Here is an 18,419-nt window from a genome sequence, read left to right as displayed (position 1 = left end):
ATAGGTTCAATATTTTTTGTAAAAGCTAGGTACAGGTACCTGAAAGGTACAGTATATATTTTTCCTTACAAATTTTTTGCATTCTCTCTCTCTGACAGAAAAACTATCCAAATACTTTCAGCAAGACATAACTACAGTTTTGCAAAAATAAGAGTTTCAGGGACAGAATTATACATCACAGTCTATGTACTTCAAAATCCCCAGAAATTAATCTATGTCAGAAATGTCAAGGATACAAGAGAACATAAATTATTCCCTTATCACCCCTTGGAACAGGAAGTTTTTTTTTGTATCTATATTAATGGGGGGGGGGAGTTGTCTAAGAAGATTCATGTGTGAAAGACCTTAGGTTTCAGTATACCAAGTACAGAACCTTGAGAATGAGGAAGTCCAGCAATCTCTCCTCATGGTTGTAACCATCCTCACCATCACCACCACTACCACAACCCAGTCATTCAACATTAAGTGCTACCACTTCATATTGACACACCCACCACGGGCGAATTTCGCCACCCTCAGCAAATGGGCAGAAACAAGGAGAATACTGAGGTGGGTGGTAATAAAAACATTTGCATCAGTTATGATCCTGTTCCTAGCAGATCAGCTGCTGCAGGCAGACGATGGTCACTTCTCTTCTTGAAAGTCAACATATTAGTCAAACACAACATTAGCCTGGTGCTTAAGATCTACACCATGAAGACATATATGGGGGTAGAGACAAGCTCCGTACATTCTTAACATTAGCACTGGATGGAGATGACTGTTCAGCTTCACACTCTGGCCATTTACATGGCAAGAAACCCCGGTACCTATCTGACAGGGACCCAGAACTGGTTTTCGCATGGAATGCCATGAACTGAGCCTTGGCTATCCAGCCCACAGCTGTTTTACTGACAGAACAATTCACATTGTTCAAAACGTTTATAACTTGTTTTCAATATACATCAAAATTGTAAAACGAAATAAAACATGTTCACATGAAACATTACATTTTAATTTAGGAAATAATGTTAATAACTTATAACAATCTGGTTTACCAATTTGTCTGCTTTATGTGTCCATATATCACAGAAAACAACTGGAGAATGTGAAATGTTTTAAATATTTGGGTAGCTTGTTAACAGATGATGGAAGGTGTACTTGTGAAATTAAATCTAGGATTGCTATGGCAAAAGCTGCATTTAGGAAGAAGAATCTTTTTACCAGCAAATTGGACTTAAATTTGAGAAAGAAACTAGTGAAATGCTACATTTGGAGCATGGCTTTAAACTTGGACACTTAGGGCAGTAGATCAGAAACACCTGGAAAGCTTCGAAATGTCGTATTGGAGAAGGATGGAGAAGATCAGTTGGACCGATTATGTGAGAAATGAAGAAGTGTTATTTAGAGTCAGTGAGCAGAGGAATATCCAACATGAAATAAGAAAACGGAAGGCTAATTGGATTGGTCATATCTTATGCAGTAACTGCCTTCTGAAAGAAGTTAATGAAGGAAAGATAGAGGGGCGGATAGAAGTGACCAGAAGACAAGGAAGAAGACGTAAGAAGATGCTGGTTGACCTTGGGGACAGAAGAGGATATTCTCATTTGAAGGAAAAAGCTCTAGATTGCGTTAAGTGGAGGAACTGTTTTGGAAGAGACTGTGGACCTGTCGTCTTGACAGATTACTGATGAATGAATGAATATCAGAGAACTATTTCCAGACTTGTAAACAGATATGTCTGTTAATTTCAGGTAGTATATTCACTTACCACTGGTTCAGTAATAAGTTTTGGTCGATTGTAAAGATTTGAATACGTGGACACAATAGATTCACAATCCCAATGTTGCTTCGAGTCTTGTATTTCTAATGGCACCAGATTGTCATTCTCTTCATCTGTGTTTTCCTCACAAAGCCACCCACTGCATTGGGCCTGAGAGTCACTCTTACGTTCTAACAGTGGTTGATTAAGTCTGCATTCTTCTTTCATTTTTTCAGCATACTGGATCATCACTTCTGAATCAGGTGCTATATGACCTTCGATTTCCTCACATTCCAAAGCACCAATGTCAGTATCTCCATAACAATTTGTAAACATCTATTAACAAAATAATACAGGCAAATTGATATATATTTAGACCAGTAATGATAAACACACAATAACAGGAGCAACACACTACATTAGCTTGATCTATTTTTTTGAATTCGCTTAGTGGGGGGTGGAGTGCAACTGGGTCCACTTGGAACGGCGGCCACTGATTGGCCTATTGTACCTGCCCCTGGTGATTATGATCATGGAGAATTTGGTGGAATGAAGATTGGCAGGGGAAACCGAAATACTTGGAGAAAACCCGCCCAAGCGCCACTTTATTCACCATAAATCCCACTTGAGTAGACCTGGGATCGAACCAGGGCCACTGCAATGGGAGGCCAGTAACTAACCGCTTGAGTTATGGTGCAGCCTTAGCTTGATCTAACAGACCCAACAGACTTAGAGCATGTTACAGATGCATGCCATACCAAATGCACCCAACAGGGGTTTCAAACTGTTACCTGATCACATGGGCACAGCCAACTTTCAAAACATGTTTTTTTAATGAAAAATAAAAATGGAAAATATCCAACAGATATCACATCATGCATTAGACTATATATGGCTAATTAGTGATGGGACATTGACAGACACACAGTGGCAAATCACTTTATGCAATTAAGCAAATCTGGTCCCCTAACAACCACCAGATACAAGGAAATTCAGAGTCAGAAGCATTTTATATTACTTACTTAGGGAGCTGAGCCCTTCTTGAGCAGCCACCAATTCTGCAACTACTGAAGAATTTCCCAGTATTTTATGGAACCCACAGGTTCATTACCATGTTCGCAAGAGCCCTCCACTGGTCCCTAGCATGAGCCAGATCAAACCAATCCATGCCATCCCATCCTATCTCTCTAAGATCCATTTTAATATTGTCCACCCACCTATGCCTTAGTCTTCCCAGTGGTCTCTTTCCTTCTTGCTTTCACACAAATACCATATATGCATTCCTCTTCTCCCCCATTCCTGCTACATGCCCTGCCCACCTCATCCTTCCTGACTTCATCATTCTAATTATACTTGGAGGAGAGTACAAGTTACAAAGCTCCTCATTATGCAGTTTCCTCCAACCACCTGTCACTTCATCTCCCTTCAGTCCAAATATTCTCCTCAACACCCTCAGTCTATGTTCCTCCATTAACCTTTAACATCCAAAGTACCCTGATTGGGCCAGTATGGTCATTGTGGCCAAAGTACCCCATTTTGGCCAGTCGGGCATTTAAACTCCGCTAGTGGAAGCGCGCGCACACGCCGCTAGTAGAAGTGCATGCACTGTCCTAAATATTTATTTTTCAATGTAGTAATTACCAGACAGACTTGACTAACACCCTAATAGAGGAATTAAAATGATACCTAAGTGAACAACAACAAAAAAGAGTATACATATGATTTCTTAAAATATATAGTAAAATTTGATGTACATACCTTTTTTATTGTTATCTGCTTGATGTATATATAGGCTGAAAAGAAACTACAGTATTCGATTTCACTGTGAATGCACAGAAAACGAATCACACTCTTTATCTCTGCCATGAAACAACTGTCTGTTCACGACTATAGAAAGGGTAATAATTAATCTCTTGATGATATAACGGAAGGTCTTAGCACTGAAGAAGGGACAGCCAAATTGTTCCCTCTAGCCTTTTCTTGAATAGCCATGCTTTCATTCTTCTGTCCTTTAGTCAAAAGATTCGAAAATTTGAAGAGTGTAACAAAAATGTAAGGTTTTCCAGCAGAGAACCAAATGATTTTATTGCTTCCATCTGTTTCATGACACTGGGGACTGCTAAAATTTGTCAAGTGTTATAAGTAGAAATGAATTTATAATGCAGAACAAATCTGTGAAAAACTGGTAAACCATTTTTACAGTACGCATCACAATTAAAAGAAAAATTTAAAATAGAGTATAACTCTTTGTATAAAAATTTTCAAATCTTCCATTACAATATACGACACTATGTTCTTTGCTGATACAAACAAAGTTAATTCCATCCATTTATCATAAAAATTGTGTTAGATACAGCATTTTTAAACACAATGCTTAAAATTGTTTAAGCACCCTAACAGGAACGGACATTTAATCGCAGAGTAGCAATAGGCATTTAAATGTGCAACAGCAGCGGACATTTAAATAAATTCCATACAGCACAAGCTTACCAACATTTCAAAAGTCCGGCATTGAAAGGTTAATGTCAGAGACCAAGTTTCACACCCATACAGAACCACAGGCAAAATTATAGTTCTGTATATTCTAATTTTTATGTTTTTAGACAGCAGATGAGAAGACAAAAGGTTCAGGACTGAATGGTAGCAAGTATTACCAGAGTTCAATCTCCTCTTAATTTCCTCCTGAATCAGGTTTTAATTTGTCAGACCAACCTCTTTACTTGCATCAATTAAAGTTTGTGTGTTGCTCTTTATGGTATCTATATTATCACCCAATAGAATCACATCATCGGCATAGACCAATAGCTGATGTGTCCCGTTTAATTTCAGCCCCACCTGGTTTTCCTGGACCTTCCTCATGGCGTATTCTAAAGCAAAACCAAAAAGGAGTGGCAACAAAGCATCTCCTTGTTTTAGATCATTCTGGATAGTAAATTTATCAGACAAATGTTTACCTATACGGACTTTACTGTAAGTTTCATTTAAACACATTTTAATCAGCCTAACTAGTTTCATGGGTATGCCAAATTCTATGAGAAAACTGTACAACACCATAGTTCACTTGTGGACTCAAGCCACGGAGTTTTTTTTGTATGTTAGTTTCAGACACCTTATAAGATTATCCATTCATTCAACACCAGTGTCTTAAAATAAATGTTTTACAATTAAAATATTGTGGAAATAACACTTCTACAGTAAGACTATTCCATGCATGTGCTCTTGAGTCCATTCTGATGAGCACTCTGATTTCACCTATGTATAACAGCATGCAAATTCTTTACCTTTTCAAAACGATCATCAAGTAGTGTTAAATGTTCATTCCTCCTTATTACAGAACTTGACATTGAGTAGTTGGTGAAGCGCGATTTTGTCTCCTCATCTGCAAATGTATATTGTGGTCCACACAGACTGCCTAATTCATCATCTTCAGATTTGTTTCCATTACTCATACTGAAACAATATCACCTGTACTGGCATTTCAATTTCTAGAATTATCATCATACGAGGGTAAGTCAATAAGTAAGTTACAAATGGATACAGAACTTAAACAAATAAGAGTACTGATTTGAAAAATGCTTGTATTTCTCAACATAATCTCCCTGTACATTGAGGCACGTGTCCCATCATTTCACAAGCCCCTGAAAACCAGCAGCATAAAATTCTTTGGGCTGCTGTCAGAACCAGGCGGTGACTTCCCTTTCTACAGCTTCATCGTTGGGAAAATGTTCAGCCAAAAGATGATGTTTAAGAGGGCTGAACAAATGGAAGTCACTTGGAGCAAGGTCGGGCTATACGCAGGATGCTCGTGGACTTCCCACTTGAAATTTCAATGCATCTCATTTGTCTTGCTGGCAGTTGGGGACGCACATCATGCAAGAGCAACACACCAGACTCCTGGTCGCTTCCGCTGAATGGCCTTACAAAGTTTCCTGAGGACGTTACAGTAGAAGTTGGCATTTACAGTTGTTCCTTGAGGCTGGAATGCAGTGAGCAGTATGCTTTCGTGATTCCAGAAGACTGTGAGCATCGCTTTCCTGGAGGATGGTGTCACCGTAAACATTTTTTTGGCAGGCGACGCAGGATGTTTCCACTGCACTGACGCACGCTTTGTCTCGGGCTGGTAATGGTGAACCCAAGACTCGTCACCTGTGACAATTTGGGCTAGCATATCGTGTTCTTCATCGTGGTAGCGATTGAGATGCTGTAATGCCAGACCCATTCTTTGCATTTTGTGCTGTGGGGTCAGCATGTACGGCACCCATCATGCACAGACTTTGTGGAAACCTAACCTGTCATGCATCATGAGGTAGGCCATGCTGTGTGAACAACCAATAGCAATGGCTATAGTGTCTATAGTTACCCTTCTGTCTGCTCGGATTAGGTCTTCAACCCATTGCACGTTTGCCTCTGTGGCAATCTCCACTGGCCGGCCGACGCAGGGTTCGTCCTTGATATGTGTCCTCCCTTCAGAGAACTTCTGCACCCAATTGTAAACAGCTTGACGTGACAGGCACTTCTCACCATAGACGGGAAGCATTTCTTTATGAATATTCTTTGATCCCGTATCATTTGCCCATAAAATCATACAACAGAGCACTGCTCGAAGGTTGTACACTCACTCAGAGGTGCTGCCATCTTGCAACTGCTGTTTCACTTTTGTAAACATCAATTGTCTTGTGTCGAATGTCATCAACTGCCACCGGACTAATGCTGCCATCTAGTGGTGATACCCTCAAGTGCCTCATTCAAACATGTAGTAGTACCCCACATCAATTTGTAACTTACTTATTGACTCACCTACGTATATGCATAAACCTCAGAGAGCAATTCTGAGCAATCTTTGATCTCTACATCCCACTGTGTTTATTATAAATGAAAATACTTATCAATACCATCAACACAACTATTTCACATTCAATATGTCACCAGGGAAAGAATGGTAAAGACACAGCAGGCTGAAAAGACATAGCATGTGCTGTAGTGATCTGTAAAGTGGCACTGGCACTATACGTACGTGTAGTCACGAGTCATGTGTTAAAGTGGTCAATAAATCCAACCTCGAATTCAAATCCCTGTGTCTATGGTCACTCTAACACATGACAATATGATCGGTTTTGGTGTGTATATATATATGCCTGATGCCATTAGTGACTTTAATATCAGATCCTACATTAAAAAATAGGGCTATATAATAAACAATTTCAAACTTCAGTGGGAAATGTATCTTCACAGAAGATCTATACAGAATGGGGTCTACATTTATTCTAATACGTCCATCACGACTATTAAGAAATTCTTCACTAATATGGTCAACATCATTATTTCATGAGCATAAATTAATGCATTGTGTAGAATCAGCTTCAGATGTGCTCCTTCCCAGCACTTAATTTATTAGCAACGGAAGGCACATACTTTTGTATGACAAGTAACATCACCATCACCTAAATATACATCAATCACATCGCCCTTTATTACAACAAACCTCTAAAATTAGTTGTTTCTTCTCAATAATTTCTTTCTAAGTTGAACTTGTGTTTATGCTAATAAGAAATGGCTTTCCCTCCAATCAGACATCTTACAACAAACAGGATCTGTACTTTATCGTTCATTTCAATGGGCCATTCTTCTGTTCCCCAATAAAATAAGGGAAGCTGGCTAAGATAATTTATTATTAATCTTCACAGGCCAGGAACAGGGAATTTTAAATCTCCTGGTACTATGGGCTTGCAGCCATATTTCGAGTTAGAAGGTAATGGTATTAGTATTGAAAATTTACAGCATTTGGCCAGCTGGATCACACTCATGCAATAATGCAACACATGGCTGGTGAGGTTACTCACCAGAATTGACTCTTATTTAACATGAATAATTATCTTTTGTTAGGTATATTTCATCACTATGTCTTTCCAGTTTTGATCCACTGTGAAGGAAAATAAATAAACTAATGTACAAAGCTCATCTGAGATAAAACCATTCTCATGCTATACAACTTCATGAGCTATGTACATACTATAAATAACATTACCAAATATGATAACAGTGCAAAGTTAATGTAGAGTGCAGGAAAAGCTGAACAGGCAAGAGGGACCAAACACCAAGTCTCAAGCAACTCAAGCTGCAGGATTGTTACTATATTCTATGAGTCAAGAATGAAAACATAAATATTTGTAAAGCAAGGACACTGAGAATACTGACAAAAATAGAATTCTAATATTGCAATAGCAATGTGAAATGCTAATGATGGGAATACATTTACAACATACTTCTGTGAGTTTATGAAATATTATCTTCAGTAACTACTCACTCATCATCATCATCATCATCATCACGTGAATCCATCTCACGACCACTACCTTCTGCATTGGCCAATTCAATGAAATTATCTTCAAGTTCATTGCCTGGGTCTTCAAAGTCAAAATCCTCATCCATTGCAGCAACTACATCGGGATCCAGATCCAAACGTGGACCTGATAATAAAGCATCATTACAATATCAGGCTTAACTATAAGGGTCCATATATACAAGATTCAATGTTTCCAACTGTGAAACGAAGAGTAATGCAATGACATGTATGTCCACATCAATTTACCTTTATAAAGGCAAAAGGCAAAGTTCAGGGCACACAGTAGCGCAGTGGGATTAGGCACTATGCTACATGCTATCACAGATTCAATACCGAATGAGGTCAATGGATTTTTCAATTAACCTAATGCTTCCAGCTGCACTGTGGTTGTCTTATCCTCTAACAGAAATGAGTACCAGGAACCTTCCTGGGGATAAAGGGCAGCCAGGGCATAAGACTGACAACCTCACCACCATCTCTGAGCTGATTATCTAGAAGATGTGGGAGCCTTGATGTCTCACAACCCTATGGGCCTCCACAGTCTGTTACAGGGATAGCTTCACTTTTTAAAAAGAAAAGTGTTCCCTATGCTTCATAAAGTACTGTGCCATGAAGATATATAGAGGAGTGGAAGTTAGCTCCACCATTATTGACCTCAGTATCAGTGGTCAGCTTTATGGCCCAGCCACTTTACCCCCCCCCAGGAAAGAGCCCTGATACCCACTGGATACAACCCATAGCCATTCACTATGCTGGCTTAGCTATCCTGACTGCCTTACCTTATATATATATATATATGTTGTACAAGTGTTATAAAATATCCACTCCTCACTCCTTAATAAGGCAAGAGGAAGATGCATAGAATCTTTTATGAAAAGATGACCATCCCATTGCATGAGTACAGTGGACCTAAGAAAATGAAGTGGAAATTTACTGAACAGACTGAGACATGTATTCCACTTTCTCAATGCTGAGAGCATTAAGAAACTGACTATATTCATAGGCTGTTATCACAACAGCAAAATGATGAAGAAACATTTGTTATTCGCAAGTGAGTGATTGATTTTTGGGTTAGTTAACACTTCGCAATCACTGCCATTTAAACACCCCTTCCTCTTGGGCCAGAATGTTGAAAAATGCACAGAAAATAATTAATAATTTCATCAGTTTTTGCATGCAAATTTTGAACTGCTGAAACAGAAAACAACAAGTTTTGAGCTGCCGAAGAGTGAAACTTCTATGTCAATACTGAAGGTAGTGTTGTAATGTACATTTTTAAAGCTACAGTGGTACATGTACCACCACTGGTTTCATCACAAGACAAGCAGCATGGTACATATATTACAGCCAGATTCAAAGACTTTAACAGTTTCCTCTCAACTGCACCTATAGCTTATATGGCATCAAAGGGGATGCAAAGATAACCTAGATGGCCAGTAGCTAAGAACTTGGAAGAAATGGTTGTGGAATATCTGAAGCATTGTGTGGCGGTACAAACACAGACATCTCCCACTAACTGATGATTTGATCTATCAACACCCCCATAATACCATATGTCCAAAAAGTATCCGACTTTATTTTTTCCGCTGTAAGTAATGGCCAAAGGGGTGGGGAAACTGAGTGTAGTGGTAGAAGGGACTTTCCTGCACATGCGTGATTTTTTCCTGACTCGCAACACTGCCGGATGCGTCTGTGGCTGCCAGATAGCAAAGTGGTGTAACACGTGTTCATCGCATTCTCATTTTGCTCAAGATGACAGAATGCTTGGAGCAGCAATACTGCATTAAGTTCTGTCAGAAACTTAGGGATATCCAAGCGGAAACAATCCGCAAAATTCAGCAGGCTTTTGGTGATGATGCAACGGAGTCACTCAAATTAAAGAGTGGTTCAACAGCTTTAAATATGGCCGTATGTCGGCGGACAGTGAGCAGAGTTCCGGGAGACCGTCAACGAGCCGAAATGCTGAGGTCATTGAAAAAGTGCAGACACTGATCATGGAGGACCGTCGTTTGGCCATCCGTGAAGTTGCTGATGAGGTTGGGATCAGCAGAGGTTCCACAAACACAATTTTAACTGAGGATTTGGGCATGCGAAGAGTGGTGGCAAAATTTGTGGCCAAGCTGCTTTCGCCGGAGCAGCAACAATTCCGCCTTGAGGTCGCGCAGGACATGCTGGAGTGCGCCAACAGGGATCCTGAGTTCCTGAAGACTGTGATCACTGGTGACGAGTCGTGGGTGTATGGATATGACCCGGAAACCAAGGTCCAGGCGTCACAATGGAAGCATCCAACATCCCCGAGGCCCAAAAGAGCACGATAGGTTCGGAGCAATGTGAAGGTGATAATGACTTTTTTTTTTCAATTACCGGGGTGTTGTGCATCATGAGTGCGCACCACTAGGCCAGACTGTCAGTAAGGAGTACTACCAAGAAGTCCTCCGCCACCTTCATGATCCAGTTTGGCACAAGAGACCGGAGCTGTGGGACGCACGCAACTGGCAGCTGCATCATGACAACGCTCCAGCTCATTCATCACACCTGATCCAGGGTTTCCTGGCCAAGCATGGCATTCCGCAGGTTCGCCAGGCTCCCTACTCTCCTGATATGGCTCCTTGTGATTTCTGGCTGTTCCCGAGATTGAAGACACAGCTAAAAGGCTACTGTTTTGACAGCCGTGAGGACATCATACAGAACGTGACAGGGCAGCTGCACACGATTCCAAAAGAAGCCTTCCAGAATTGCTTCCAGCGATCGAAGGGCCGCTGGGCTAAGTGTGTGGAATCACAAGGGGCCTACTTTGAAGGGGATTAGGTATTGTAACCACCCAGATACAGAACTTTTTTTTCCCCAGCCCAAGGTCGGATACTTTTTGGACAGAGTAGTATATCCCAATACCCAAACAATTTTCATACCCTGGTCAATTGATTGCCAATGTAGAAGTGCAATGGTGATCTTTACAAGCCCATTCACTTCAGCCAGCCATTCTGGTAGCTTAGGAATGCAATCTCATGCTTTCCATTACATTTTCCAACATTTAAATTGAAATTAATGATATCACAATAAAAAGCAAAGCAAATGCTACAATTTGTTCCATTAACTGATGAATTACTAATAGACAACATGTCATGGAACCAATTAAAGTTGCTTAATGGAGGATAATTCTAAACCAATTACACACCTCAGATGGGATAGCCAATAAGCCAACCAAGACTTAAATTACATACCTCTCAAACACAAGTGTACAGCAGTACCCTTATATCAACCTGGTGTCACTCAAAATATGAAGTATTTACTATGCATCTAGAGAAGTATCAGTAAAAAAGTATGTGAAGAACAAGGTAACTGGTTCATTGGCCATTTATGGAAGGAATGAGTTATAAGGTGCAAAATACAAAACTCTGATGTGCGTGAAGTAAACACAGTGTTATTAGCGTGGAGAGGGCATGGTGAAATTAAAATGTTTCATTGGACAGCTGTCTTATCATGGTTCAAGGAAAACTGTTTCATAAAGAATTTGACTTAATAACTCCATGTGACTAACTCACTAGGTCAACAACAAATTTAAAAAGCTTATGGAGATCATGCTGGCATAGATTGATCAAAAATCATCTACAAGAGAAAGAGAACAATATTTATGCATAAGTACACACAAACTCTATACCGCAGATAACTGGAAAGGCCAGATCACTTACTAACTGGAGTGAAGAACAACAGACCTTTCAACAAGATAGCATAACTGTTCTGTCCACATAGCAACATATTTCTGTACGGAATTATTGTAGTATCATCACTGTTCCAGATAACAGCTATCCTGAGTGAATATTTCATTAGTTCTTTCAGGAAAACAAACGGATAGTACCTCAGGATACACCATAACTACTTTGAAATTTANCACAAAAATCTACTATTCAATGCTACATAAACTATATAGATGAAAAGGATCATTAAATAACTGAAGACTCCATCAATCATTCAATCAGGAAGTTCACTATGTGGGAGAAATGTGTTATCTATGGACCCCTACTCTAGTAAGCACTCTTCCAATCTGCACAGTCTGTTCGTAAAGCCACTGAAAACCATTAATAAAACTCACCTGAATGAGGTGCTGCCCTATTGAGAAGGCCAATATCTTCTTCTACTTTTGATGCAAACACAGATGAAGGCAACTTCAAATTGGTAGTCCGGCTGGATAATTGTTCAACAGGTTCCCAATCAACAGTTGTACAGCTGACATCACGTAAGTGTTGCAGGTAGTCATAATCATCATCAAAATATATACCATATTTCTTCTGTTCCTCCTTTCTCTTTGCAGCATCTGAAGCCTAATGCAAAGGTTAAAAAACTGTTATCAACCCAATTCTCAAGTGCACAGTATTGTCAATACTACATACAATGGGACCGTAAAGTGCCCGAGATATTTCTGCATAGAATAAAATTTGACTAATACAGAAAGAGGATTAAACAGAAACCTGTTTTTAACGGAAAATGTCTCATCTCGATATACAGACAGAAACTAGTATCCTTGAATATTTACTGTTTACTGTTCATATAATTCTACTCTCATCTGAAAGTTATATGAGAAGGACAAATGGAACAAATCTGCAAATCTGTACTGCTCAGTGAATAGTCAGGTGTACAAATGTAGAATGAATTTCATACAAGTAATCTGGATCATAAATACATTGGGAATGTATCATGCAATACTTGTATTTATCCTAAGTATATGTATTAAATTAAAACCCCACTGAAATCAGGAACTATTCATGTCTCTTTGGATTCCATTATAAGCAGGTTTCAACAAATTTACTGAATTCTGAAAATATAATTATCACTTAAGTAAACTGAAATATTTCTGGAGACAAATTAAATTTGCCTTACCTTTCACATATATGGTTTTCCTGACTATGACAAAGAACCATATAGCAAAGTTACTAAGTGCAGATACAAGAACACAGAAACTTAAATAGTGAAATAACACACTGCCTGAAAATTCTCATATACTGTTTGCAAACTTCATGTCAATAATCTTACCGTCAACACAACACAACACAAGGTTAAGATCTTCAATACAAGTATAAACCAGCAACTTATTGTTAGAGCAAACTCTCCTTATCTTCTTCTTTTATGGCACAACTGCCCGATGTCGGGCCTTGGTCTCCCTTATCAAGCCCCTTCATTCCTCTCTACCCTGCGCTGTTCTCTTCCAGTTCCTTACACCCATTCACTTCTTTGCATCTTCTTCCACCATATCAATCCATCTAGTTCTTGGTTTCCCAGTGTGTCTCCTACCACCTACTGTATTATATAATATTTTCTTTGCGATACACTCCTTATCCATTCTCTGTACATGCCCAGCCCATTGAAACTCTCCTTATATCTCTACAAAAAATACTAATGCATAAAACAACAAGACTAGAAAACTGAACATTAAAATGTCTAAATTGATACAACTGTTTGTGAATCATATGTTGATACATACTGTTAAAATTATTCTCCTATACACTTAATTTATTTGATGATTTTTTTGTAAGATGAGGCACCGACTAAATAGTAAGTAAATAATACACTATATCTTCAATACCAAAATCAACAGTTAATTATAACAAAATTTAATACTATTACTCTCATATCATTTTCAGATTAACATTAATATTACTACATCTACATCACGAGCCTCCTATAACAGTTTTTATACTTGTCCATGGGAACAAAACAAAATCACAAAAACCAACGACTGACTCGATGATGTAAAGCATCAATCAAAGAATTTTATTCTTGTTTTATACTAAAAGTTTTGTTTTATATAATCTAATTTATTGTATTTTTATGTCAAGTATTTTAATATAATTAATATTATTGTATCCAATTTTATTAATACTGCAGTTCAGTGGTGTTATGTTGTATGTTGGCCATGTACTTGCCTGATGATCGCTTTTAGTAGCCGAAACATGTAGCAGAGCCTGACTTGGCACTGACCTTAATATAGTTGTGTTCTGACGGTTTTAATAAAGAAATTGCATTTGATGATGCTTAAAATGGCCCAGATTGTTTAGCACCAAATTACAAGATGATTTGTGAGTAAAGAACTGGAAAGGATACTGGTTATTAAACAACTGTGAGTATTCAGACTACATAGCAAATAATACGATGATTAATGAATCCGGAACAGGTAATGGAATGAAAATTTGCAGGAGAAAACAGAGTACTCTGAAACCCCCTCCACTTTTTCAACCATAAATCCCATGTGACCTGACCTGAGATTCTACCCAGGCCACCACAGTGGTAAGCTGGCAACAAACCACCTGAGTTACAGCACTGCTGGAAAGGAAGTGATCATGACCAAATTTCAGGCACCATCAATACACTTGCCTTGCAAGACCATATATAACGACAAAAACTCTTGTCAGGATAGCCTATTTCCAGATATTTGAACTTGGAGCCTCCTAATTATGAAGCAGCAGTGAAGAAAAGGAGGAGGAAGAAGAGAGAAAAGTGAATTAGAAATAGGCTATTCTAGCCATTATTTTTTTTCTTTATCTAATTCTGCCTAATCAAACTGTGACTTACTTCTTTATAACATACACACTAATTATCATAATACAGTAGACAATTTTATTGCACACTTTACAGATGGCCACAAAACTTTATATGGTAACTAATTTTCTGGAGCAAAACTGCTAATACCGAAGTGCACCAGTGAATATTATCAAAAAATCATTCCATTCATCAACCATCCCTATGCTCAATCTTATGTTACACTCCTTCCTATGTAAAAATCTTATACATGGACATTTTCCTACAGGTCTCTCCACCAAAACTGTCTAAGCACCCTTGTTTCCTTCTTTCTGGCGACATCACCAGCCCACCATTGAAGTTGTCCTGTATAAATCACGAAAACTCAATTCCATATTGGAGAATAATATTTGAAAGAACGAGTTAGTGCAGCATTTCTACAACGTCACGGTTTGTAATAATAATTATTATTATTATTACGTTGTAGAAATGCTGCACTAACTCGTTCTTTCAAATATTATATTCAAGTTATAATTATAACTTGAATATAATATAATAATAATAATTATTATTACAAACCGTGACGTTGTAGAAATGCTGCACTAACTCGTTCTTTCAAATATTATATTCAAATCAAATATTATAATTTATATATTTATTCTAAACATAAAGCTATGTTAAGTATGAAGAATTCAAGCTTACTTTGGTCTTTTTATCAAATGAAGCTGGTGAAAGAACATGTTATGGGGAATTTCCATCAGCAATAAGAGGGTCCTGCTGACTTCAGTGAATGAGATGGAAAGTTACTGCATTTTTATGATCAATGAATTTCTTTGACTTCCCCTGTAACGATAAAAAGTAGAGTATGGATTATTTCTAACCTTAGCTTGCAAGCTTGGTGGTTATATTTACAAACTCTACTAAAATTTTTTGTTTGCTACAAACTCTTGCTCTACAAATACTCGCACGCACCATTGTGGCTAACTAAGAAAAAAAAAAGACTTTATCTTCTTAACCGAAATTCCTTCAGTTCTTCGGATTCTGCCCCGTATACTACACTTCTGACCCTTCTGAACCGTCTGACCGCTTCTGACGCTTCTGACCGCTAATGAAAGCATACAGGCAGATTGAATGTACTCACATAATCTGTCTGGAAATAACATTCAAAGAATGAACACTGCCATCGCAGATGAATGCAACTCCGTATTTTGATTACTTTGTAAACGGCACCACTGGAACTGCGATTGGTTCGATGAAATCCTCTTGATGGTAAAAATATGAACCGAGGAGCAGTAACTGAATTTTAATTTTGGAAAGAACTCATTTCTCCCAACATTTGTACCTACCCATACTAAACAAACGTCTCTCTTAGTTAAGGCGGAGTGTTACGTTGGCAACTCTCAGATACTGAAATATAATGTTAGAGTTGGCAACATCATAGTAAACAATTTAAGAACTAGGTTATGTCTTGTTACCTAAGTGATGTTTACTGTTATGTGTAACCACAGTTACGTGTGTAACAACAGTATATTTATATTGTTAAGTGTTACTATGGTTATAAGCCTGTATGTATATATAAGGCGTACTTCTGTATAAAATAGCTCAGTCTTAATAAAGCAGGAGTAGAGTGAACACTGATTCTCACTTATCATTCGATCCACGTGAAGTAACAAAAATAACACTTTCAAGCGTAGAAAAATAAGCAAACAAAAAATGAAGACCAAAATATTAATTACCGTATTCAGTTTCGCAATGTTAGCAATTCCTGCGGCAATTTTCAAACAAGGATACTTTCCTTCATTACAATCATCCGAACTAACCCCAGCGCCCGAATTAACTCCAGCATTAGAACAAATTCGAGCACTCGAAACAACTCCACCGCCCGAATTAACTCCAGCACCCGAAACAACTCCAGCGCCCGAATTAACTACAGCATCAGAACAAATTCCAGCACCCGAACCAGCTCCAGCATCCGAAACAATCCCAGACTCTAAAATATTCCCAGTCTGGACCGTCGCCTCAGCAGACGAAATGGAATCCATGCAGTCCTGGGAATTTCAAGGATGGAGCACAGCAGCAGAACACCAGAATTTGTGGACGTTCCTTGCCCGTCTGATTTTCGAGCTCATCGCACTCTTCATTATTAATATGTTGTATTATCTCCCACGTTACATATATCGACGGTGGTGGCGAAGGGAAGGCGAAACAGATCAGGAGCTCAGGAGCATTTTGTTTCATGAGAGTACTGGGCTCATCTCACAGATGAAAATTGCGATAGACTTGGTGAAAGAGGAAGACAATCGATTCGCTCGAATGAATGAGGTGGTGCATTCAATCAAACAGAGGAGGGAGCTGCAAGAAGAAAGCTGTGCCGAAATACAGAAGGACATTGAATCAATGAAGACCACGTTAGAGGTTCTGAGCCAACTGATTGTTCAATTTCAGCAGAGAATACAATGAATATCTTCCACCTGTGAAATAGACGGTACCCTTCTCAGCACACAAGCATCAGTTGAGTGCTATTGGTAAAGAGAAGTGTGTCCGCTTTGATGGTGGTTTCTTCTTAGTACTAGACGGAAAATATGACTCAAGAACAATGTACGTATATATTATCATTAGGGCAAGTGAGTGAAGGCAGTGGCGCCACGGCCCAACTAGGTGCGTGATATAACTAGCAGAGTACAGTTATTGTGGAGGTAATACATTTGTGTATATAATATTATAGGATTTTATTGTTTTTACTTATGTTGTATATTGTAAAAATAGCGCTATTTGTATATTAAATAATTAATTAAAACACTGTGTTGTCTAGTCACAGGCCTTTCACATATGCCTAAAAATTCTTTATAGCGCCGTCTTCCCTTTGGGCTTTCGAAATAAGACTCAGCAGTTGAGTGGTACTGATGAAAAGAAGTGTAACCGCCGTACCCGCTGCGCTCGTGGTTTCTACGGTTTCTACGTACGGTAAAATGGCAGCTGCTGAGAAGAATAGTAGGAGAAGTGGTAGTAGAGTCCTAAAGATGGGTGTTGGCCACGCGAGAGGTATGGCAAATGAACTGCATAGGCATAGTATAACTTGGGTCAAACATTAAAGAGATAACTAATAAGTTAAATTCAACTGTGAGCTCACAAAAAAAGACGTGTTTATCGTGTGGGGAGGGGGTCGCGATGTAGCGAAAAACGAAGGTGAGTATGGTCTCCGGCAAATGAATGACCTTGTAATTAGGCAGAATCACACAGATTTAGGTGTAATAAACGTTCCTTATAACCATGACCTCCAGGAGAGATCCTGTGTAAACAGTGCAGTAAAAAATTTCAGTAGAAAGCTGATGGAATATAATAAGGGTTTTGAAAATCTTCGTTTTCTTGAAGTGGAAAACTGTCTGGAATTATATACAAATCATGCTTTGCATTTAAATGGGAGGTAAAGAAGTTATGGTGCAAAAAAATCGCAAATGTGAACAAATCACTTCAGTTGGGAGTAAATGGAAAGAACAACAATTTACTGGATCCATTCAGACAACTGTGAAACATTACAGGTGAAGAATGTTCCATGATTGGAAGGCATACACAATATACAGTAAATAATGAACGTGAAAGAGATGATTTCAAGCTTGATAATCAAACAGGGCTTCAGCCAAAACGACTCTGTAAAATACCAATAAAAAGTTCAGATTTTTTATGGACAGATCTAGACAAATTATAAATAACCAAAAATTTGAAAGGAGAGTAAATTTGAATGTAACAAATCATAAATTTGCAATTTTACATGATATCAAATGGAATTATCAGTCCACTTAAATACTAGACTGGCGCAGGCGTGTG

General features: G+C 38.6%; 1 protein-coding gene across 1 annotated transcript in view; it reads right to left on the bottom strand.

Moving 5' to 3' along the window:
- The window catches only part of LOC111863194 (protein LTV1 homolog), a 19,153-nt gene extending 2,517 nt beyond the window's left edge, over window positions 1-16,636 (bottom strand). The window contains exons 1-5 of the mRNA XM_023849277.1: window positions 16,415-16,636; window positions 12,175-12,403; window positions 8,046-8,208; window positions 5,023-5,191; window positions 1,751-2,077 (exon numbers count right to left, since the gene is read on the bottom strand). Coding sequence (XP_023705045.1) covers window positions 1,751-2,077; window positions 5,023-5,191; window positions 8,046-8,208; window positions 12,175-12,403; window positions 16,415-16,636 — 1,110 coding nt within the window. The remainder of the gene's footprint in view (window positions 1-1,750; window positions 2,078-5,022; window positions 5,192-8,045; window positions 8,209-12,174; window positions 12,404-16,414) is intronic.
- Window positions 16,637-18,419: the final 1,783 nt, after the last annotated feature.

This window comes from Cryptotermes secundus, unplaced genomic scaffold (assembly GCF_002891405.2).
Source record: "Cryptotermes secundus unplaced genomic scaffold, Csec_1.0 scaffold517, whole genome shotgun sequence".
Taxonomy (NCBI): Eukaryota; Metazoa; Arthropoda; class Insecta; order Blattodea; family Kalotermitidae; genus Cryptotermes; species Cryptotermes secundus.
This window is presented reverse-complemented; position numbering and strand designations above follow the sequence as displayed.